Source organism: Apostichopus japonicus, chromosome 2, assembly GCF_037975245.1.
Source record: "Apostichopus japonicus isolate 1M-3 chromosome 2, ASM3797524v1, whole genome shotgun sequence".
NCBI lineage: Eukaryota > Metazoa > Echinodermata > Holothuroidea > Aspidochirotida > Stichopodidae > Apostichopus > Apostichopus japonicus.
The window spans coordinates 20,080,413-20,106,799 of NC_092562.1; the positions used below are offsets into that span (position 1 = coordinate 20,080,413).

The 26,387-nt window shown below is 37.1% G+C and overlaps 1 protein-coding gene across 3 annotated transcripts in view; it reads left to right on the plus strand.

The window, feature by feature from the left end:
- Window positions 1–26,387, plus strand: part of LOC139981488 (receptor-type tyrosine-protein phosphatase delta-like) — a 234,767-nt gene that overhangs the window by 167,396 nt on the left and 40,984 nt on the right. For 2 of the 3 annotated variants that reach the window (XM_071993903.1, XM_071993912.1), the window contains exons 4-5: window positions 3,106–3,285; window positions 5,161–5,187. In XM_071993903.1, coding sequence (XP_071850004.1) covers window positions 3,106–3,285; window positions 5,161–5,187 — 207 coding nt within the window. The remainder of the gene's footprint in view (window positions 1–3,105; window positions 3,286–5,160; window positions 5,188–26,387) is intronic. The other variant, XM_071993923.1, reaches the window with a different exon arrangement.

The window sequence follows — 26,387 nt, forward strand, 5'->3', positions numbered from 1 at the left end:
ATGTGTAATGCAGTGTGTCTATAGTTAGGCAAATTATATAATTAAACCCTTTCAACTTGTACTAGGGATTCAAACAACAGTTTATTATTTGTTATTGAAAACACACATTTCTGCATAAATCGAAGAAATTTGGTATATATATATGACACTTGCCCTTGGAAATTGCGCACTCATATCATCGGGGCCATTGGGGTTTGGCAAGTGCTATTTCTTGCAAGACAATGTTGACCATTGACATTATAGTGGAACATTTTTCAAATTTTGTGATGCTCAGCAACAGGGAAACAGGTCATTCAATGAATGGGTCATAGATAGATACTAGTCTTGTAGTAAGAGTAGAATACCATGGATATGAGTACATTTGAGTACAATTTCCCTTTGTATGAGGATGAATAATGAGTACAAAACTATAAGAATGGGAAGTACTAAATACTAATTACACTGTGAGTACAGTATGGATACAGTATGAGTACATGTGACTATATACAGTATACCAGAGCACCAGTATGAATACAGACTACAACTCTGCTGCCATATATACTATAAACTGCTATATTTTCAATGCCACCAAGTTAGTTGAAGTTCCCATCATCAGTAAATGCTACATCAAACCACTGTCTGTCTGCACAATGAATTTGCACATGCCACAGGCTACTCACATGCACAAATGTAGATTCAACAGTGAACCAGACAAGAACTGTCAGCCTTTGCTTACAGAGAAAAAAAAGAGAAAAAAAATTGCTATGCTCTCAGCAACTTCGCTAGAACTCTGCAGAGCTTCCTGGCCTGTACTACAATGGAATGGTAACATTATTGGTGAAAGCAGCTCCTTTGCTGGAAGCTTGAATTTAATATGTTTGAAAGTTCAAGGTAGGTCAAGGCAATGTCTAATACAACTCTGCAGGGGTATGTATATATGGTTTGGAGTAAGCTGAATGGTCGCCTAGCGTGTATACAGTGTGTAGACATGAACACTTAGCAAGATGGGAATCTTAGCATGTCAGTATGTTATCAAAGAAGTTTTACACATTGTTAGCACTTCTTTAAGATTTTAATGTTTTCTTGTGAATATATAGTGAGTATATGATAAAATACAACCATAATGTCACTACACTGTAAACAATGTCAGTGTTGTAAATGGATAAGTTTTGAGGTTGCATTGTATGAACAGGAAGTGCATGGAGTTTGGTTCCCTTTACCATGTGGAAGTGCTCACACTCCAACTGTATCATCCCAACCCCCCCCCCTCCCCTTCATAAGATAAAACTCTGTATTATACAAGCTCTGTGCATTAAAATGATGCAAGTCACTGAAAAGAGAAAACATATGGTAAGTAGTGGGCATTATTTGTGGGTTGAGGGAGGGTGGGAAAGTGGGTGCCAAAGTGGGTGGTAGCCATATGAAAAGAAATACTGTAGAGAATGTCTTTTTTAATTAACACACAGACTAGATTTTCCAAGAAATGTTCTCCAAAGATAAAACAGATAAACTGATTTGAGTAAATTGTTGCTAGAAATCAGGGGTTTATGTATACATTTTTGTTATGGTATGATTATCTTCCAAAAGCGATAGTTCCCTACAAATTCCTTCAAATCACCATCAATGATTTAACCAGCTCATACTATACCCAAACATCTGCTTAGCTGCCTCTCGAATCCACCCTTAGAAAAGAGAGTGAGAGAGAGAGGAATGTGACAGAAATGCAACTCAAGAGTTGAAAACTTTATAAAGCGATTGGTGCTCTATCAAAATTTTTCAGCCGAGGGAAAAAAAAAACCTTTTATACTCCAGGAGGAGGCTTTGAAGATTTATGTTATCTTCTCGTGGGAATCTATTAAATCAGAAGTTCCAAGAGAGAGATTTTTTTCCCCCTACGGATTCGTAATTAAGAGCTTCTCCATGGAAACTGTTTTGACGTATCCTTGCGGATGATTTCTCTGTTTTGTCTCATAGTCTCCCCGGTTTCATTCTCCTTCCCTTGATTTTCACTTTATACTCAAGGAATAGTTAAGTCACAGCTTCAGGAATTGTTGGCTTTTAATTTTCCAGTGGATAAAAAAATATTTGTTGTTTCAATGGTGAAAGATCTGAGAATAAAAGGAGATGTTAAGCAACAAGGGGGTGCTGTATGTCACTTAATCCTCTGGAAGGCTTTTCGCTTATTCCAGAGTAATTGACATGAGTGAAAGATTTAAGTTATATATGTGAAAACTTGGGGCTCTATCAGAGTAATGACAAGAGTGAAAAAATTTAAGTCATATGTGAAAAACTTGGGGTATACCAGAGTAATTAACATGAGTGTACATTTCAGTTACATGTGAAAACTTGGGATATATTCACAGGCTCCCTCTGTATAACCACTGAAACAGGCCAATGTATTGCAGTCGTGATTCTACCTGCTAGAACAGGAGAACTTTCAATAATAGCATTCTATAGCCAAAACTTTGTTTGTGTGCTCTTTTCGGATTGGCTTAGACCTCTTTTAATTGTGATAATTAAGTTGGGGTAATTAATGTATGCACGTTTGCTGGTCAGATTATTAGCCCATACTGGGCAATGAACATGTGCTTGAAAATATCAAGATAAGATGGATATGTTTAATGACAGTGCACTGCTTGTGGCAGTTTATTAGATATTTGGAGGACCACGATCGACCCAGGACCGTCCATGAGGACTGATCCAAGGTCCACCAGAGTTCTGCCCATTTAGAATGGATGCTCAGAATGTATGAAAGCTAGCTTGGATTTAATGCTAGATTTAGCATATAAGTTTCTTGTGTTGTATATTGTCGATATGTATGTGAATCAAGTAGTGACTGTTAGTGAGGTTTCCTGCTGAGAAGAGAAGAAAAAAAGCTTATAGTACTGATTTTTAAACTGAGGAAAAAGCTTAAAAAAGGAACAAAGCATTCCAATTATTTTTCGCGACCCATAGCCTGCAGACAGACACTATATTAGAACACTATAGATACCAGGTAATATAAAGGTGAATAGGAGGTAAAAGAGAGATTGGTATGTATAAACAAGATGGAAACCTGTTTTAAAGTTCCAGGTTATTTAAAACATATTTAACATATCGAGTGTCTTGTTTCATTCAATTTTTCAGAGGGCAGTCTTCCAGCAGGTTTCCCAAGTATCGCCAGGTCCACCCAGGTACAGGTGGTCGAACGTTATCGCCAGGGTCAGTTGACTTGCTCGGCGTCCGGTAACCCAGTGCCAGAGATAGCGTGGTATCGCAACAACCTTCCTCTTCAACCCAGCGGTAGACTCTCTGTGGTTGGTCAAGGTAAGATACTCACCCACGAATGAGCAATTCTCATTCTATTTTCTGGTCATCGCCGTACTGGGGGAGAGGTCTGTCCGTCTGCGGCCATGATGGTCTGCGGCGTCCTTCAGGTAAAATGGCCTCTACTATACCCTGATTTATCCTGCAATGGTTTGGGATAGAGAGGAAAAGAAAGGAGTTTAGTGTGAAAGAATCTGACAATTCAAGGTTGTTGACAATGAGAGGAGAATGAATCGCAAAATAGGATCATCTCTTGGCCTTAGAAAATGCTCTGCTTCAAAGATTTTAAAATGTGCAAGGAATTTCATCGTGGGTTGGAAACAATGGAAAAAGAGAATCATCAATTCTTTGGGCATTACAGGTAAAAAAATGGAGGCTTTAGTCCGAGAAGTATGTTGAAATCTTGAATTGAAGCCAAAGATTTTGAAGAGTGTGATTTAGAACCAAGTTACAGTCGACGATTAGTTTTAGGAATAAAAAACTAAACAGGCATCCAAGCAACTGAAGTTGAATCTGTAAAAAGGTGAATTGTTTGTCAGTGTCCTTCCTAGATTTAAAACAGAAAAGGTTTCTTTTCAGAAAGATTTTGATAATGTTGTATCAAAAGGACATGACTATGTGCTCAATAAGAGATTGAGATATGGGATCAATGCAGAAAAAACAAAAACAAATACAAAACCAAGAAAAACTAGATTTGCTTTAAACAGGACCTTGTGGGGAGTAGCATACAATTGTCTTAGCAGCAATCAGAGGGAGTGCAATTCACTGAAGGGCAGGTAGAGGAGAGGGGGGAGTATGGAGGGAAACTAACAGTGCTGTGACTGAGGGCAGTTAAATATACGAGGAATATTAACAACAGTGCCAGTTATATGGCCCGTGTCCAGTATGTATAGTGATTGCGTGCTTCATGGAACATCATGGTAAGTTACCAAACAGTCTAAAGAGATTTGTGACCAGTCCAAACTGTATGATTCCAAGGGTGTTGGGGAGGGGGTGGGGGTTGTTGGGAGGACAGGAGGGGGGAAAAGAATGGTAGCTGGACCAATTACCATTTGCATCCCTTTATAAAGCATCCCTGATTTGTTACCTATGTGTATCTTCCAGTACTGGTTAACAGCATGCTATAGCTAGCATTGTTCATGTTAGCTACTCAGGTGTGGATCCAAGGGGGGGAGGGGGGATGTACAACAACCCCTTCCATCCTAACACAAACTTTTCAAAAGTAGTCATTAGCTTTCATTAGCCCCAGGTATTGATGCCATGAGGTTAACACATTTTCCTCAGGACCTTAAAAATTGCTTAAAACTCAGGAAATTTGAATAAAGAACTCTCATCTATAATGCTGTTTTGGCCTATACATATGCTGGCCTATCCTATCCTTCCAATTTTGATCTCTCCATACCGTGAAATTTACTTCAATCTTAAAACTTAAAAATAGAATCGCCCTTTTCAACCCATATTGAACTGGTCACAAATCCCCAAAGATTGAGTGAAAGCTCTCGTTATGGTGGACAGCCTGAGGGCATCATGCATTATTTGGTACCGTATAATCTATGTACTCTGAAAGGATTGCAAAACTAATAGTCCTCCAACTTATAATTTTATGCTGGTTTTGTTAACCTGTGTACTGTTTCACTTTGTATTCCCTTATGTTTATAGAAAACATAGTTTAAACCTTACCTACTCAAAAAAGAAAAGAAAAAAAAAAACCCATAAGAAAATGCTTGCCAATTGTATCAAGCTTTCGTGTGCGTATTAATAATTCACATTATAATGCAGCATGCACTCTGTATGTACTTTTCTTGGGTACCAAGTTCTTTGAATTCCAAGAAGTTGCATGAACTGATCTAAGAAAACTTCCTTCCTCATCCTCAGCACCTATGAGCGATACAGTTTCTGAAGGTAGTATTCTGACTACTTCTTTTTTATTTTTTTTTATTTCCTTCTTACCTAACTGCTTCAAAGCACACATATATGCAGCTTCCTCATAGTGTTTTCTCACCATAATTTTTCTTTTGTTTTAGCTTATTTTGCTTTCACACCGGTAACGAGAAAAACATAGTAGTAAATAAACACAAGCAAACGAACAATGTACTCGTATATATATGTATGTAATCATGTGGGATTTCTAACCGGTGATGAAGATGGCTGGCTGCATGCGGGGATGAAACGTAATCTGGGATTACTAATACTCTGAATCTGATTAATCTTGGTATCGTCTCGATAACCATGAAGGATTAGGAACCATCGTCGGTCTCGTTTGTCATGCGAGGTTCACCCTCTGTGGATCAAACATGCGTTATTGATTTCTGTCATTCCATGCACCACGTACTCCACGTTTATAAGGACTCAACCGTTTCAAATGACAGTGCTGATAAACGACCCAGTGGCACCTCAGTGTAAAGGTTCATTACAGTAAGGCGGGCGGGTGAATCGTTCGTGCATCCATCGGATCGGGTTGCCAGATGAAGTCACCGATAACGATCTGCCTTTCAGATCATCCTTCAAATCGTCCAGATAATCATACGTACAGCTTCCTTTTGTGTATAGAAATTTGTCACAATCTGGCGGTCGCATGTATAACCATCAATCGATTAAGAAAAATCTATTACTTCTAGTCTGTGAAGCATTGCACAAGAAAGTGATAAAGTCAGGCGTACTCTACACTTCAAAGATTGGTCATTAAACGAAACAGCAACCTAAATTAACTTTGTGGGACACAAAATTTATTGGATTTATCAGCTAAATTAATTCCTATTGGACATTATTAACTTCTCATTAAAAACACTCAAAAAAAAGGGGGAAAGTTTTGTTATTGTATATTTTAATATTATTGGATATCTTTATAACAATTAGTCCTAGCAAGTGTTCATTTTGGTTTTCATCTCTGTGATATGGTGCAGAGGGGCATGAAGAGAAGAAATATTTATAACTGATGCATGGTCACAGACGGTGAACCCTGGCAACAGTTTTGTAACTGTAGAACGGCGGAATTAATTGAATAAGTAAGGCATTAATGAGGAAACCGTTTTCTCTAGGCCATGATCCCGGTAGATAATGAGCAGATTTATTGAGTTGAATTCTGACTTTTTGTTCCAAGCTACTACTGTATGTCATTGGTAGGTAACCCTCATAACAAGTCAATGGGGATACTTTACATTGCTCAGTACAGTAGGTATTCACATAGGTGATATATCTGACAAGAAGCTTGGAGATTGTGTCACTGCCTGACTTGAGCTAACTTACTTACAGCTCATATGAGGGGAAAGAAGAAAATGATCATCTCCTAGCTGATGTTGGCCATCTTGGTCAAAATGGTCTAAATTCCAACGGAGAAAGGAAAGGAGAAAACTTGTTAAAATACTCCTTTTTATATGTATATGTATACTGCACCAAGTATGTGTAGGGACATATATAAAAGTAAGCCTGACACGAGGCTCTTTCACTTCTTCTATATGTAGACTAATATCTTCCAATTCTTGACTCTCTATTCACCTCATGAATTTTACAATTTGTTGAACATGGATATTAATCAACATTTTAATATGGCTGTATAGAGGTGTGGAGTAAAACTAACACAGTAGCTTCATATAACCACAAGCAGCGTAGTTAATAGGTAAATCTCTTAAAAGCAGGGACCACAAACTTAGCTTTTATATATATGTTCAGTGATATGTTTGTGGTGGCACACATTGTATTAATATGTGAGCTCTTTCAGCAGCATCGGTAGAAACCCCCAGAAACATTTATAAAGAGGAATGAAGGATTCTCTGGTGTTGTTTCAGTGGTGTTTCAGCAGGACATATGCAGTTAGTTTCAGTAAAGAACATATCATCAAAGGGAGTAGTTGTATTCATAGAGGCTGGGAGTCATGGTTGCCATAGCAACAACAATAACAAATAGATGATGGTTTCAATCAGCTGGTTGGTAAACAAATGTGAACATTTTGCTTTAATAAATGATTCTTGACTTCCACTTGCATACATAGATACGGGCATAGACTTGTCTGTTATCAGTCTGCAGCAATGGATTATTTAATGTGATGATGATGACAGGGCTGATCATGTAACCAACATGCCGATAAAAACATAACTGGTAATTGCTAACCCAGCAGTGGGATCAATTGTAATGACTGATTTTAAAATCCCACCAGTAGAATAATCTTGAACAGAAGTGATCTTTAAGCCCATCAATAGGATAATCTCTATTAGTACTGATCTATATACTCACCAGTGAAATGAACTATACAACAGAGCTGATTTAAAACCCGCCATTGGGTTAACCTGTAGATAATAGAGCTGTGTTATAATCCACCATCGGGTTATTCTATTATAGAGCTGATTTAAAACCCACCATCGGGCTAATCTATAATAGAACTGATTTAAAAACTGATTAAAACTTACAGGGCTGATTTAAACGATCCACATTTAAACCATAATTTGTAAACCTATAGATGGATTACAGCTGGGCTTATGGGTAACCTCCACCAGTGAAACATAACATCTGATTTTAAGCAATTGGATGAAAATACTGTATAGCAGGCTTCCCATGATCCCTCCAGTTAGATGAACTGTAAAATTAACGATGGTTAATCCCACTGGTCACATAAACAGAACTGATTTCCTCCAGCCAGACCATTAAACTATATGTCAGGGCTGATTTTGACCAGTCACACATAGAAATTCAGGCTTGACAAGAGTGAGGGTCAGAAGGGGTCACAGCCCTGGAGCCCCAGGTCAAATTGGAGGGGGTATATGGGATAAAGATTAATGTACTCTCCGTTTCATTATTTTTACTCAAGGAAGGAAGGAAGAATTCATTAAAAAATTGGCGGGGGGGGGGGGAGGGGGGATCCTGATGACATAATTGTGTCCTAGGGCCAGACCTGGTTCTGGATACCAATGCATAAATTATGACATCACTGATAGTTTTTGATAAAGATAGCTTGAATTTTTCAGGGTTTTGGAGTTTGTAACATTTGTCATGTAAGTCAAAACATGTGTTATAAAGATCATTCAAAATAGCACGATGTATAAATTAGATCCAGAGAGGAATTCAATAGGAAGTGTAGACATATATACCCATTACATGGTAAGTAGTTATTAGGAACCAGAAACCACAGTAAGTAGGAGGAAGAGATGCATGACACAGAACTTTAGGGGCTGAATCTGTTGAGTTCTTCCTAACACGAACATTTGAGACTTGCTGTCTGTACGACCCGGCAAATTTGAGCTATGCGTGCACAGTTTGCTACCCACAGTTATCACATTTATATCAAAAACCATATTTAACCTGTTACTAACAAAAGACCTTTTTCATTCATTCTTTTGCCTGGAAGAAAAAATATAATAATGAAAAAGGAGTAATTTTGTGTTTAACACTGCACCAAAAGTTGAAGTATTTTCTAGGTTTGCTTGATAATTGCACATAGATTGTTTTTATGTTGCATGCATCGCAATTCCTAATCATTTTTACGTCATTGAGAAGTGAATATCGTGAAGATCATCAGTATTGATCTCATTTTCTGCTAGAAAGTAAAATAATGGTCATTTATGTTTGATAATCAACCCTACAGTATTTAACACCAGTGCCACTCGAAAAATAATCGTTCCCCTTTTTATTTATGGTTAATTGACCGATTCTATTGGCCAGCTGTCTGGAAAATGTCTGAATAATTAGTAGGGTTTAGAATCCCTCCTCAAGGCAGTACTTTCAAAAACTTTTTGAGAAAAAGGCTAAACTTTTTTCATTAATGCTGATGACCTTTGAAACTGCTAGAGATTCTTAAAATGGTCAAATTAGATTGCTATTTTACTTGTTTCGGGGTTGATGCTATCTATACCATGGGATGGATTGGCTTTGTTCGTGACAATTGCTTGAGTATGGGCGTGATTTGGGTGACTTGCACCATGAATGGTAGCTGTAGTGGGTGGGTGCATGCACATGCATGCCACCAGTGGGACACACATGCAGTGTTGTACTGTATATATCTACAGCTGTGCTTGCAGTACCTGTCACCGCCATCAATGCATTCTCATGTACATAGTCCAATCAAAATGCCATCACCGTATTTTGTTAAACTAAACATTTCTAGAAGAAAGGATGCAATCATTTTTAAAAGTGAAATGAAATAAAAAATATATATATATAAAACAGCTAGAACCTTGGCATGAGATGAGAATACATCAAGTTATTGATAGAGTGTGTGAGTATGGCGGTGACAGGTAAGCATTATCAATCATGTATGGATGTCCATAACAGCCAGGGTTTGGAATATGACTTATAAATATTTTTATTCATGTTTGAAATTATTATGTACAGGCAAGTTGTTATATGTACTCCAATGTTGAAAGAACTACGTCTGTCAGAATTAACAATATAAGTAAATGAATTAACAAAGAACTGACTGGGCTGTGGTCCTTGGCATAGTGTGCCTCCTTTGGGTATTGGCCTCATGTCAATTTGGCAGTCTTTCCTTTGTAACATCGATTCTACAAAGAGACTATTGTGTTGGATCAATAGCCCTTTATGTTCCCTGTGATTGATGACCCCCCCAGCACTAAAATGATATTAAATTTTGTCATCATTTGACGATTAAACATGGATGATGCATCGTCATGTGTTAAACTGTACTGTACGACCCTTTGAATAGCTGCTAAGTTTCCTTGAAGACTTCCAACCGAGTAAATTTCATGTGACATGAAATAACCATTATACTAGATTGATGTCTTGCAGTTCAGTTAATAAACAATTTTTCTTCAACACTTTGGTATAATAAACATATTTTTTTTTTAAACTTTTGTCATTGCCATTAATACCAAAAACCTTCCAATTATTACTCACATTTTTTCTAATCTTTTTTAGATTTTTTTTTTAATGAAACTTGACTAGCCCAACTTAATGAGCACGAGGGCTGTGCCTATTGAGTATTGAATCAGTATATATCTGTTTAAACAGCCCACGCAGTATTAAAGACATTTATTACTATTTGTATAGTGTTTGTATTGGTAGTAGTGATTTACCATCGTTCTATTCCCTTTGTATGCAATGTGTGGAGGTTGGTGTTGCTTTTGTTGTTGGAAATTTATGTCAACAAAGAGAGAGAGAGAGAGAGAGAGGGAGAGTTGGACAGACATAGAGGTGCCTTTAATCACCTCTATTAGTTATTGACTCATTTTACAGATGAGTTATTGATTCTTACCCGTGAATTGTGCTATTATTTTTACCTTCTTTGTTTGTAATTTATAAATTTGTGGCTGTTTCCATTGATCTCATCGTGGTTACTACTGAATGGTACGTGTGTGCGATTCGGCTAGGTTTGGGAAAACGCAAAATATGCAAGATTGTGAGAGTGATTTTTTGAATCCATGCCAGATATCCATATCGATAATAGACAAACAAAGAATGCTTATTTTGACGTAACATCCGCCGCTGTACAATGATTTGTGTCTGACAGGAGATCCAGCTATGTACATTATATATTAATAATGTGTTGTTGAGTGTCACATGTCTGATTGCACAAAGAGAGCTTTCTTGTTTCGGGAAATGAAACAGCTGTTATGGTGAAACTGTTTTTTGCCCTTCTTGATCTAACAAAGAGATTTTCAACTATAATAATAGGACTTTTGTTTTCTCTTTAAAGATCAACGGTGTAAGGAAGATATTTAGTAGAAAAAAATGAAAAAAAAATGAAAAAAATGGGAATTAGGTTTTTTAGGAAAGTCTGACAGGTACTCTAACCCTTTTTTTTATGGTATCTCAATTTTGTTTCTTTACATTATAATGTACAGACAAAAAATATTTCGAATACAATCTGCCCCCTTTCTCAACCTGAACTTGTTATGCAACATTTCATACATTGCCTTAAGAGTGGGCTAAAACATGCATCACATCCCTTGTTAGCCCCTTCACCTTGCTCACCCATAAAGTTTTAACCAAAGCGTTTTTCCCCCTTCCTTTTCTGTGCATAGCTTGCAGTGCCACAATATTGTGTCTACTCACTCAGTTGCCAGAGTTTTTTTTTTTAAAGTCCTCTACGGTTGCTATTTCCATTAGCAATGTACAGAGCAACCGTGCGGCAATCAGGAAATACGAAACAATCACGGCGAAATTGTGAATTGTTGCGTTTAAAAGTTGCCAGCAGAATTTGTAGGGGCTTTAACCTCATTAACTTCTGGATGATTCATTTGGTAATAAGATTTAATGGTGGCTTTATCCAGCAAGTTGTGAAACGTAATAGGCTACATCGCTCGGGGCTCCGTACCGCACGTTGCCTCACGCCTGTTCATTCAATCCTAACCTTGGGGAACACCGGCTGCATCCAAGTGAACAAGAAACGTTTAGCGTGGGATTATGATTCAGGGTGTACAAGAAAAAGTAGCCACAACTGGCTATAGATTGATGGGAGGGAATGACAAGCGACCGATCGAACTAAAATAGAAGAGAAAAGAAAGATGGAACATCGGTCTGATGTGGCAGATGGGGAACCCAGAGTGGCCTATCGCCTCTTAGAAGACCCCGACCTAAACGACAATGAGTCACTCCAGTACCGGTCGGATTAAAGCTAAGCCGCTATTTTGTTCTTCCTGCGAATCGAAATCCCTTCCTAATTTGATCATGCTAATAGTCCAACATGTTTCCCTCATCAGAATCGGCTAGCTGTAATCAGAGAACTGTAAGACAACTCGACTCGTCGAGAGAAAGCTCGTTATCTTGACAGAATAGTAAAGTAATGTCAGGAATGCGACGACTGTGGCGGCCATGTGATATATTCCATATATGTGATCAACTTTGTATATATATATATTTATATATATATATGTATATGCACAAATCCTCTGTCTGACTCATAGATATGTGATATAGCACATTATAAGGCTGGTGGTCCCTGTAGAATTTCCGTAAATGAAACAATTTCTAATTACTAAAGGAAATGTATGTGTGTTCATGTTCTTTTGTAGTTGTATAGGTAGTCAAGCCTGGGGGGAAATATGCATATTGGGATGGGATTGGTTTTTTTTTTCCTCCTTCTTGGGTCATATCAGCCTCGTTTCTTTGTTTTATGGCAATGTGAGTCACATTAAATCCCAATGTTGTACATTCTGGTTGCTATACTTTGTGTTTAAGTTTTTTGACCCTAAAATATGAATGTTTATAGTTGCGTATTAAACATGGAATGTTTAAAAGTTGTAGTAGGCTTTCTCATTAGAACAGCTACAGTGGTTGTTTTGGATTGGGACTCTTTACCTGACATGTCTTCACTGTTAGCGATTAGTGGCCAGTAGCAGGATATTAAAAAAAGGACAGAAAAAAATAGGAGGTTAGAATTGAATAGCATTTTGCATCAACCCCCCCACCCCTTACAATAATAAAAAATAGTATAAGTTCAATTAACGTATGAATGCATTGTCTTAAATTAACGTCATTTTTCTAGAGTATATATGAGCTTTGAGCTGTTTAAGTATCACTTTTGTGGCTGATAAACAATGTTATGGGTTAATGCATGGGAGGGAGAAGGCGAAGGGGAAGGGGAGAGAAGGAGAGGGGAGGGGAGAGGAGAGAAGGGGAAGGGGAGGGGGAAATCAGCTGAATATGCTATAATTGCAATGACAAATAATAGTGCAAACAGAATTATATTATCCACTGTCCCTCTGTACCTTCATTGAGAAGATACCTGCTCTGTGTATACAATTACAGATCTGCACTATGAAAGATCACTATATATACATGTACAATATACGATACCACTTAGTGAACTAGCATTACGCTGCATGTATACACAGTGTGATTGGTATATATTCCTCCTCACCTGTAAGACCTATAAACCGCTGTCGTCCTAGACGAATTAATGAACTCTGCAAGCAATATCGACTCCGCCGCAGCCGCTCTCATTGAATGGAAAGTGGAACGCCTGAAGCCATTTTACTGGTGGTGGATAGGTCGCAATGTGATGGAGATAATTACAACATACCCCAGTATAGGTCTGTTGACAGCATCTGGTAATTAAAATCGGGAGAAAACCTTTGTTTACATGTCAATGTAGGTAATGAGGTAAGCTAATGACTAAGGCAAGGAAGTCTGATTGAAAAGCTCTCAGAAGGGACAGTCTCATTGCAGATTAAAATTTGGATTGCTTATTTTTTTTTTTTGGTGGTTCTTTTGTCATTCAGATGTCTGGTATATATGATGTGTAGGTTATAATGTACAATGTATTTGAAATTACAAATAAGAATAGGCAAAAAAAAGTGAGAATGACGAAAGCATATTCAAATTTGGGCAATCTTGAGTTACAACACACTGACATAACATTTGCACTAACACATTAGCATGTCCAGAGATATGTCAATATATAATACTGTATACATACATATGCAAACACAGAGCTACAATAGGATCAATTTCAACATTTTGGGCTTATCTACCGACAGATTTTCTTGATCTTCCTCACATTTAATTATTTATCAAACTGTTTCAATTGTCATTCGTTGGTGAACTTTAAACCTGCTGCTGAACTTGTTTCAGTAAATCCTCACCTGTTTGTATATACAGTATACTGAAGTGCAAATGTGTCAATATGGGTATGCATACCTCACTTTGTATTAAGAAGCCTTGCATCGTGTACTTGCGGCACAGAGGTGTACATAGCTTTGTCTCTAATTGTACATGTAAATCGGTTGTGACTAAAGCGGTTCAAAGTCCAAGTGTGAATCAGAATGCTTTGTTTTGTTCTGATTAACTCTAATTTTGGAAGTAATATGCATATTTGATCAGTTGCTCATGGTTTCTCAGATGTGGCCTTGAAGTCAAGTGAATAAATACTGGATAAAAATAAAGACTTGTTTCATCAGCAGAATTATACTCTCAAAATATGAAACAATCTCAATATTTACAATATTTACAAACTATAATATACAACACATCCCCAAGTACTTTGCAAAGTTGATTTTCAGACTTTGTAAAACTTCCAAATCTATCTCTGAAATCTCCCCCTCTGCTCTCCCATATCCTGTCTCAGCCCCCCCCCCCCCTCTCGGAAGTGAGAGCAGAATGTCATTGTTTTCAGAGAATAATACTTGTACCAACAGATATTTTTCATGATATACTTTGCAATGACTTTTCTTCGGTTTGAAAGTACTTAAATCCCAATGTAAATTTCAGCCAATTTCGTTAATAGGCAACTGTAGTTAGTTATCAATATGAAATGGATAATTAACTAATGGTTCCTCATTGCAACTGCAAAGTGCAATTTTATGGATTGCCATATTATAGTCTTCATTGGTACAGAATCTGGCTGGAACTTTAATAACTAAAAATTGTTCCATCCTTGCAAGATTTTATTCCCGTTTGATGGAAAAAAATTCAATTGCCTCGATCTTCCTCCTCCTCCTTTCATTTCCAATATCTCACATTCCATCTCCTTCTGCAACGACTGTGTTTACCCACTTTCCCCCGGTCAGTAAAATAAATATAAAAAGAATTAAAATACTAAATGCAAAATGTCACATGTATATTATAGATGCATAACGTTAATATTTACGGCCAGTTTCAAGATATACCATTCAGGTCTACAAAATAAATTTTTGCATACATGTTTTTTGCATGCTGATCTACTGTAATGTGGGCTTCATACATCCAGACCCGCATACTCACGATGTACTTTGTGTGACGAGAGTGTGGCTAATGAAATCAGAAATAGTTTGATCGCCAGAGGCGGGCAATAATTTTGGTTCCGACTTTCCGTCCTCCCTAAATTTTTCCGTTAAGTGTACCGTCCCTCCTAACGGGCATTGATCTGAAAGGACTACGTTTAATGACCAGCTTCAGAGGTGATTCATTCCACAATTGATTTTCGTTAAATGAGGTCTGACATCTCGTTAACAAAAAAAAAAAAAAAGGATTCGAAGGAGATTGTGCAATGCTGCCTCCGTCACATCTAATGAACTCGGCGATTGTCTTCTCTTGTCCCAGTTGTCGAGACTCTATGCCGTAAATTACATATATACATTTGTGTCCAAAACCCGTGGAAAAGCTGTTCCATAATTTGAGTACAATTGTCAGTTTCTTTCATTGAGTCTGAAGTCACTTAAGATTCAAGATGGACAAAAAGGCCAAAATTAAGAGAAATGTGCAATTGTGACTCAGAGTGTCATTTTAGCTACAATTTTTGGATTGGATTGAGGAATTGGGAGGTAAGAATGGGGGGGGGGGTTGGAGGGAGGGTGGAGCTGGTAATATTTCTTTGAGGTTTCTGACTGCACTAGCAAAGAGATCTGTGAAGTACTTAATCAAGATGGATCACTCTTCAAGAGGGTAGGGAGGGCAAGGAAAGAATCGTTTTGCATTTCGATACATCATCATCATCATCGTTTTGCGGATGGCATGGGAAGTTGCTTTGGCTGACGCTATCGGTAATTATGTGACTTAGGTTGTTGCTATGAAAGGGAAAGTATTGAGCCATCAGAAGTGATTTATCTATGCAGTATTTAGAAAAATCTTGTACTGCCGAAATAGTCAAACGTTGAAAGTCAAAGCTAGGCCATGGGAAATGAGCAAATAAGATATTCACTAGTATTCCAAATCAAAAGGTTAGAATGTGATGTACGGATAGAAACGGAGGCTTGTGAGCACGGAATATATGTATATTGAAACTCTTTTTTACCTTCCCTTGAATGTGCCTCAGTTGTGAGTTCAAGTTGTAACAACACACAGTTCAACAGCCTAAATATGGTTATTTATGTTCATGTCACTGTAATAGATTATACAGGGGAGGTATGATTTAATGCTTTATATACTCATTGACAAAGGACTTGTGAAACATTAATACAAGATGTTTGGTTTGAAATATCTCTGCAAAACATTTGGTCTGGATTCTTGTTGGTAAGAGTCATAGCCTGCTGCTATGAGGTCTGTCAGGGGAGAGTGGTGTTGTGATGGATGAGCAGTCAGAGAGGATGAAGGAAGGTATACTGCAGGGAAAGATGGAAGGAGGAGTATGGGGGAGATTAAAGGATGCCTGACAGATAAAGCAACACTGTGAGATTTAAAGGAAGGAAGGATTAGGCATGGAAGGAGAAAGGGGAATGATTTAAGGGTACCTGGATTAAAGGATGGAAGGAGTAGGCATGGAAGGAGAAGGGGAATGATTTAAGGGTACCTGACAGCTAAAGCAACACTATGAGATTGAAGAAGGAAGATTAGTGTGAGCACACAGTCAGTTGCAAACGCACAAATGCAATTGAATTGAATAATGGCAAAGATAGCAATGTGCAATGGTTGGCTGAGACATGAGATATGGTAGGGGTGTGGGGGGGGGGGTTGGAACCATAACTTCAGTTGCCTAACTTGAATCTGTAGTAATGAATGTGCATTTTTGGAACATTGCTGAATTTTTTAACACAAATTTTCTCAATAACTATTGTCTCTCATTTTAAATAATTATTTCTATTTGATAGACTGTATACTCAGTTCCTCTATTGGTCATAAACTTACCTGTCCCCACTGATAGTTCTCCTATGTACTCTGTATATATGCAGTTCCGCTACCATGTTTCTAAACATTTATACCAATTTTTTTTTTTTAAGACTGCGCAAGAGACTGCTTTAAATTTCAAAGTAATGATCAAGACGGTCCCGGTCCAATGATCTGTGGCTTCTTCTCCGGTTTGTATTTTTTCACGCTAGATCGAACTCCTGTCAGCGATTCTGGTAAATTATGGGCAATTTTTATTGGACTATCAAGTTCACCATGGGGTGACATGAAGATAAAGTGTCATTCTTTGACACTTTACTCTGGGGAGGGGAGAGAATGTAGAGAAAAAGAGAAGAATGAAAAGTAATTTTGTGGTTTCTAAACATGGTCAGGGTATGGAACATATATAAGACCAATGGAATTTAGATATCTGCACACTTGTTGTGGTAAGAAGAAGACATACACCAGCCTGAAAATGAATCAATTTGCTGCATTTAGCTACCATTTTGTAGTAGGAATGAAAATTCAGTGAAGTGCAATGAGTAGGAAGCATGGGTCGATGAATGAGTCCAGGGAAGAAACCCCTCGCACACAATCTGGATGCATCATTTCCTCCTGAAAGTTTGTAGTTTTAATTTGCATTAGAAGAGTGACTGGATACATCGCTTAGATTCCTGTCTGGTTTCAGGGAGTGGAATGGTTTTCAAACAAGGCAGGTCGAGCAAAGTCATTTCTCAAGAAACAAACTTGACTTTAATAGTTTTGGTTGAATGTATATATTCCCACCCCTGTGTGTGTATATATATATATGCAGCATCAACACTCCATTTGCACATCAATAGAATTTGGGTTGATACAAATCTGTCAATCTTCTTGCTTTTCACTGTTTGCTGAAGGTCACACAGAGGAGTAAAAGAAACTCCTGAATCACCTGTTGTTTGGTGTTTCTTTTAAGCTACTGATCAGGGATTAGCCCTCCCCCCCCCCCAAAAAAAAAAGAAGAAGAAAATGCTTCTCAGTGTTGAGTTAATAAGCTGTGAAGTAAGAAACTTGTTTAAACTTTCACAAAAAGAAAAGAAAAGAAGAGGATTAAGAGGAGCCTTGACCGCCTTGAATTGTTGTGTGAGCTACCAGTAAATAAGTGGCCAACTGGACATTTAGATAACTACCCAACTTTTATAGATGGCTCATTGTAATTAACTGACCTTACATTCTGAACATGTCAGCCCTAGTAGATTGATATGCCAATCAAATTTTTCTTTCCACAAATCTTATTGATATCTCAGAAAGCACAATTATTGTTATTTTCTTAAAAGGGGGTAATTAGTATGAAAAGAACTGGTCATAGTTGAGGTTATTAGGACTTTGAACAGCTCTTCATATTTAAGTACATAATTACAGTCCTTTTAATCCTATTTAGCCACTACTTTGTTGTTTTTTTTCTTAATTTTTCTTGTTAAATAAATACAGTTCGTGGGAATTGACTGTATTGTGTAAAGCAAAGAATACAGGTTGTTGAATTTTTGGTTTAGTTTTCCCATTATTACCTTGTTGCAAATACTCCCACCAAAAAAGGTGGGGGGGAGGGGGGCATGCCGAGGGTGAGGGGAGGTCATGGAGGAATTCTCTCAGAGTCACTGTAATAAGTTGCCTGGTTTTAATTGTCTTTTATTTCAAGTCCCGTTTCTCTCAGAATTCAAATAAAATGTCTGCTAGATATCCAAACGTGCAAAGAGGCAGGAAAATCAGAAACGGGTTGTAAGACAGCCCCGAAATGTTGCCTTTATTAGACAGATGCCCGTCAGGATTTTCTCGGTGCCGGGAAAATCTGTTTGGTGTAATTTGATCATTTTCGGATTCTTCGGAGCCAAAGTTTGTTGATTAGGACCTCAAGCAAAGTCCATTTAGAAACTCTTTGGCAGTTTAAGCATTATAAAAATTTGGGGCCTGTAGAGAGGAGGAGATGGTTGATAAGACCTGGGAGGAATACGAGTCATGACCTCCGTTGAGGCACAACTATAAAATGTGGTCATTGTTTTATGAAGAGGAAATAATTGGGCACAATGGGACTTGCTTCGGTCTGTAAAAAAATGTCCTTCTCTTTTTAGTTTTTATTGGGTATTCGTAACTTCAGCGTTGTCATTGAAATGTATACTCCTCTGTGTATTTGAGAGGAGAGAGGGAAGGGGAGAGGGGAGAGGGGAAGGCTTATCAAAACTGTGATTAATATACTAACAGTTATTTCCTCTTTCAATGCTAAATACCCAAAAGCTATCCTTTTTCTTTGAGCCTGACAGCTTAAATATAAACCTAGCAATTAAGGAAGGATTTGAACTTTCTGGAAAAAGTCACTCGTAATTAAGTTAACAGCCATTCTCGCCTCGCAGGACTTTTAAGATAATACCGACGACCTTTTCAGATATTTGCGAGTCTCTGAAAGGGAAAACACTTCAGGTCTTCTACCTTGCCGTCCACGAAAACGATATTTCATATATTTAGCGAGATTCCCAGGAGTTTGGAATGAAGGGGAGAACCAAGTTTTCGGGGGTAAATGCCTTTGAAATTTCTCGATGTGCTGCATAGTCTTCACCGTGCCCGGCTTCCCGAAAAGTTATTCACCTCGAAATCCTCGGTATTTAAGGAGAGTATTAATATATGCTAAAATCGAGATTTCCTCTACGTGAAGATCTCACTTTAGATCTTGAATAGTCAGTGAACTAAAAATCAGGCATAAAATTCTTCATTCTTTCATCTCTTGGCTAATTGAAATATCTTTCAAAAAGTAGCCTGAGTGGAAAACCATTAGGGGATGGGTAATTGCCTTAACAGCGTACCTGCAGTGACTCAGACGTCCACGGGGACCCCACTCTAACACAGATAATGTTTCCTCTGATTTGAGACCGTCAGTCAGAGAGAGAAACTAATACAGGAAGGATCACTCAGCCTAGAGGCAGGGAGAAGGATTCAGATCTGTTTTCTCCAGAGGTTCGGTCCACTCCATCTGTTGTAAACGTTCTTTTCAATGATGTCTACCTGTCTGGCTACCTTGGATAAATGAGCTTGTACTTTAAAAAAAAAAAAAAAAAATTAAAAACCAGGGGATGGAATCCACCATAGTGACCATGAAGAGTGACCGCATGTGTTTTAGCAGAGGTCAAACGTACTGGGGGAGGGGGGGACATGATTAAAAGTTTTTTTTTTGATGTTATGAATCCAGTTTTGAGTGATTTTCAAAGTGATGGCAGTAATTTAAGTATTCAGAAATATGGTCGTAAAGTTGATTGATATCGTCAGGTTAGACTATGCCTATTCCATTTTGCATACTTTATTGTTAAGACTCTCAAGTTAAGTGGTGTAGGGAGAAAAAAAAAGTGGTTGTTGGTTTGGTGTTCTTGTCACTAGCAATGTGATATGATATGATTGATAACGCTTTGACTGAAAATGTCTTTTTTGCTTTTTTATATCTCTTTTTTTTTTTATGATCTACAAAGTCATTTACTCACCCAGTTAGGAAGGGCTGGGTGTGGGAAGGAGGGGGGTGTTAATTGGGGGGGGGGTGATTGAGGGTTATTCAAGAGCATACAGTTATAAAGATACTGAATAATTATTTGACAAAGCTGTGCATTCAAGGCACACTGACAGCTGTGCAATCGTTACAAATGATTATAAAAGTGTAAGAAAGGAGCATATCTGAAGAAGCAATGTTAATTGGTTAATTTCAAAACAACCATTTCTAGAATTTATGGGGAAATAGTAGCATGATGAGGTTGTCCAATTAGCAGTGTTTTGTCTTCTCTATTTTAATGGATCACATCACCGGCCGACAGAATGATAGGTTTATAAAAGAAGCCTACAGTAGCCCTTTAAAACCACAAGGTTGAACATTTGGTTATGTACTATCCTCTCTTTTTTTGATGAGTTCTCACAGAATAAGAAGGTGGATAGTGTTAATTTGTCTCACCCATTCCTGCAAGCTATAACATCCCCTTTCAAGGTGCAAGAGTATATTTATACGTACCCTGAGTATCTGACCAATTTCTATTAAAGACACTAAGGTCTGTGTTTTGCATTCACCATAAAAATGTGTTAGATCATTTTACTGGGGGTCTTAGAGATGACCAAAAGAAGAAGGGATAAAAAATAAAAAAACGGTGAAGATTAAGAAGGGGGAGGGGGGAAGGGCATAAGGAAAGAGAACATTCTTATATATCTTGTCTTGAGATATTGCTCCAAGAATGAGAGCAGTGGCCTAATTTAGGAGAAGTAAGAAAGGATCAATTTAATTCGACACCATTGAGCACATGGATTGAAGTCATTTGCAATCACAATGGTAGAATCGGGTCAAATTTCCATGTCAGATGCACGATGTTAATTGGTTAAAAGGGTTAGGACAGATCATTGAATGGGTTCTCTGCCACCCCTCCAGAAATATCCCGAGGGAATTCACAAGATTAGAGAGCGCTATAGACGAAGACAACAGCATCATAGTGATGTGTTTCTTTCTTTGATGAGAAAAGGTTAACAAGTCGCCTTAGAAGTCAACTGGATGGTGTAAAAGAACGTTTGTTCGAATAATTGAGGTTTCTCTAGACGACGTGATCCAGGCCAAGAGAAAAGGGGCAAGTTTCGCGAAAACATCAAGAGTTAGGTTAATCCGTCGCCACAAGAGTGAAAGTAAATATATTGTGTAAGGGGGGAGTGTGGGATAATATTCAATAAGAGATAACGGTTTAGCAACAATTTGTGTTTCATTTCTCTTGGGACGGTCTGATCCATTGTCCATTGTCCTCAAGTTAACCACCCGGAGTTAGCTGAAAGGGGAGAATCGGGTATTAAAAATGACTTAAACAAGATATGTTATTAAATTCCAGCAACTTCACCTTCAACTGATATAACAAAGGTGCCTACATGGAATAACTCCCCAATCCTCCACCCTCCCCTCCTCCCCCCCCCCCCAAAATGAAAGAAAGCTGTAAGAAATCTTGAGATAGCAGAACAAAAATGTTACAATATTTTCATTTTGTATGCTGATGTTATTACATTAGAGGCATATGCTCCTTCGGAGACCTGTCAATGAGAGTGGCTGGACTACTAAGTTTAGCACACAAGCACCTCACATGCAAACACAAGTAATCATGATTGAATTTCTTAGATTTTTCTGAATTCTGATGGTCGTAATCAACATTGTTTGTAATATGTTACAAATTTGAGACTATACTTTAAAGTTATATATGAAAAAAAAAGCACTGGATTTATTTTAACAGTTAAGCCTGCATTGAGAAACAGTACAGAAGCTGTTACACAAGAATCAAGGAAAATGATTTTTTTGATCAAAATCATTCCTGTCTTTAGAGATTTTTTTATGATGATTTTGGTAGTATTGGTTTGTCTGAAGTATTCTCATACAATATATATCACTAGTGTTGCTAAGAAAGATTTTATACAAAGTTTGTATCAAAAAGAACACATCCCTCCAGCTAAATTAAATTAACTCCCAACTCCCTGTTACTCATGAAGAGAATGAAACTGCTATATGAGGATCCCACTCAAGACTTTTAATTTGTTCTCTGGATGAGATCTATGCAGCAACCTTACATTTTAGCCTCATCTGCTTAAAAAATATAAATATATATATCCCCTCTGTCATGCAATTAAAGGACATGTTCACTTGTTCAGAATCCTGATAACTAAGCTTTCCTTTTCATCATCAACTAAATGTGGTAACAAATTGATTCACTCATCGGGAACGAGTGAATCTTTTAGTTTTCGTTGCTCACATAAAGGAGATCCGATCAGTCATTTAGAGGACGTAATTTCGTCCTTTCCTCTTTTTTATTTTTTTGCCGAAGATAATCTTCATCTTTGCCTCATTTCTTCTGATTTCTCTTCGTTAGTACAATTTATTTTCCAAGTTTTGTCAAAAATCTGCTCATTAGAAATTAATTGCTCAGTCTTCTCAGATTACTCTTTAGAAGTAGGTCTCTGTGATAGTTATTTGTCAATCTAGGACACTGCACTTTATTCTCCCTTTTTCTTTAATGTATTAGGTTTTATTCGTTCCACATTTTGGTATTTGAAGTAGAAATATAAAGATTAAATGAACTGTTGAGCTGTTTTGAATGTGTACAAACTTATCTGAAGATATGTGAGATCATGTTAGAACTATTTTTCAATTTTTTTTATTTTTTATGGTCAGATTTGAATGTTGTCAAAGAAGATGCATTTTTTATTATATCTGAATATTTCTCAAACAAATAAAAAGCATAAAAATAACACGCTACGCTTTTGAAAAGTGCAATTCAAGATTTCATCCTGACTTTCTTGCTCATTGAACCGGAAAAGCTTTTAAGTCATTCTCCCCTAAAGCTGCTTTTGAGTTCCAAAGTGATTTGTCACAAAAAAAACCTGGAAAAGATGGTAAACAAATAAATTTTCTTAGAAGGATTTAATAAAAAGTGAGTACTTTTATTTTTATTTTTAGAAAAGAAGTATCTGGTTTTTGTTATGTTTGAATAATACTTACCAATGTCAAAACGAAGCAACTCTTTTAAGTTATACGTTTTTTGTCTGTCTCGCAAGTCATTCATATACACCTTTAAAAAGGCAATTTACAAGACATTAGAAAGAGGCTGGAGAAAAAGTAGAACAGCTCATTTAAAGCAAACAGGGTAAAACAAAAGAAAAATGTAGAAAGAAAATGATCTCATTTATATCTTCATATAACAGGGGTTTGAACTTTCTGTGATTATTTGGGTTAATTCTCTTTAAATTTGTATGTTTCCAAGGTGACAGATATCCAAGAAGCTAAGATTAGGTGACATTCAGAGTTGCTGCCCCGAAACAATGATTTTGAAGAATGTCAAATGCTGTTATTAACGTCACATTTTAATAGTTAATATATAAAGGGGGGGGGGAGGGATACAAAACAATAGAATGGACTAAACTATGGCAAAAAGGAAATAAGTAAAAAATAAGGGCAAAGGAGGAGAAAAAAAGAAACTAATAAACAAGTTTTTATTCTTTTAGATAATGAATACTTGAGGTGGAATGGATTTTCATGTTGATGAATCTTCTACTACTTAAGCCCACTCGTTTACTTAATTTGACGAAATGAAATTGTATCCCGCCAAAAAATATTTGATACATTTTAATCGCAAGAAGACAAACTGATCGGAATAAAGTATCTTAAAATATATCCTCTCTTGGGGCCAACATGAATAGAGTTTTCTTATGCTTTCCTGTATAGTAATTTGGAAACTTTTGCTTATTTTCTCTCATTTTTTTGTTTTTTTCGTTTTCATTTTGCTATGATATCTTTGTATGTCACAAGAGAGATCTTTGCTGGAAATGAAAAAGTTTTCTCTTGGGAAATCGACTTTCAGAAATTTCTCTTTTTCACTTTTTTGATTATGTCTGAGAAAATGTATCTATGGTATTAGATTTATAACAAATGTTAACGATGAAAACAAGGTGGGGGGGGGGGAGAGAAGAAAAAAGGGGCAATAAGACAGGAAAGAAAAAAAAGGGTTTGCTTAAAATTGTAAAGAAGAAAAGAAAGAAAAAATACATGAAAGGAATACTTTTACATAAAATAACATTTTAAGTTAGAAATTGAACTAATTTCTATTGGGAAATGCAATATAGGGAAAACTTCATGGTTCAAATTTCAAGTAAATTTAATAATTATATATATATCTGCAAAATGAATAAAATAAGATGAATTAGAGGAAAATTGAGTCTTTGCCTATATACAAATGTATTAAAAAAAGAATGGTGGGAAGAATTAAATTGTTAAAGAATAAATATGAACTATATATAAATATAGTCTTATCTTCTACTATAAACATTAAAAGGCTGTTATATTTCAAAACAGAGCTCCAAACTTATCCTAGGCCTAGAATCCATAATATCGTGACCTACCTTTAGAAGGACTGAGCTACAGGGATTGAAATTATTTGAAATCTTGAAGCAGTTAGACAAATTGTAAACCATAATGCACCATTGTGGATGAGAAAATTTCATTTGTAACATGAGAATATTGTAGTGTGTTGAAACTATACATTGTTATTGGTTGTAATTTAAACAAGGCCAAGTATAAGCATGGGACCTGTGGCCCGATGCCCTCCCCTCTCCCTGTCCACCCCCTCCCCTAACCCCACACTTTCACTGGTAGTGTCTAATCAATATCACAACCAATTGCTTTATTAGCAGAAAATATTGTTTGGTGATAGATTGTGAAGAACTAAATTGAGGAAAATTAATTCAAAGACAAAATGGAATGGAGAAGCAAAATGTTGAGGTGTAGTTTTCATATATAGCTTCATAGTATGCACCCATCCCCCTCCCTCACCTACACCCCTTTTCTCCCACCCATCACCATCCTCAAGCTTAAAGTATTGTCATTCTTGATGCCACCAGAGAACTTCTTTTAGTGCTTCAAACATTTTCAGCAGCTCTGGCATTTTTGAATTGTTTCTCTGTCATAAATTTGCTATTTTCTGGTGGGCTCATTTTGGGATCTAATATTTTCAAAACATGCTGACCATTTTGAGAGATCACAATCATTTCTATTTGGAGGAATCATTTTTATTATTATTTTTTTCAAATGAGTTTGATTCTTCTTAGCATCACTTGCTGTCATTTCAAATGTGTATTAAAGATTTGACCATCATATAGCCAATGCTCTACATCCATGGGATTAATTGGACCATACTTGCACATGATTTAACAGTTTTTTTTTTAATACTTCTCGGGTAAACAGAGTAGTCTTCTGTCTGAAAGTTTTCTTGTTCTTAGAAAGATCTGTCATTGGGCCTAGCTTTGTTGTTTTTCCTTTTTCCTTGAAAACCCATTTGTAATACCTTCCTAAGAAAAGAACATCAAGTAGAGTTAAACGACGATTTAAGCAATCTTGTAAAAATCCAACAACAGTTCTACGTGATGACCTGTGCAAGTTTGTCACGTACGTCTCAAGTTTCTATTTGAAAATTCCTTACTTTATTCCCTACCAAACATTCAATATCCTGAAATTTTCCTGACACTTTCCATCCTTCATCACCTTTCCCAGGGCCATCCATGGAGGTGTTCCCTCCCATCCCCCAGCTCCATACCCCCTCCCCCTAGCTACACATACATTTTTACAGAATTTTGTCACAAAAAGTAATAGTATCCTACCTAAAATTCTTCGTACTATTGCTATATTTGTAGTCCAGAAGACACTAATATACCATCGATATAGATAGAAATTAAATGTCGTAAAGAGAGCAAATACAGCAAGCTCCCCCCTCCCCCTCCCCCCTCTTTATATCTGAAGCATGTCATTTCTGGATGTAATTAAACATCATCTGTCACAAATCATGAGAATTAAACATTTAAGAATAACTTTCACAATCATGCCTTCTGATGTCGTAAACTAAAACTGCGACAAATACAAACATTTCTGTCATCTCTGTTCCAAGTTTAATTTCTTTGCAACTGCGATTTATAACGTATCACTGGAAATTCTACTCAGGAAAAAGGGTTGTATTTAGAAGTGTGTTGTAACTGTACTCCAAGGGGAATGAGGGGGGTGTTTGGGGAAGAGTGGGATGGGGAAGGGGAAGAATGGGGTGGGGGAAGGGACATGTAAACCAGTT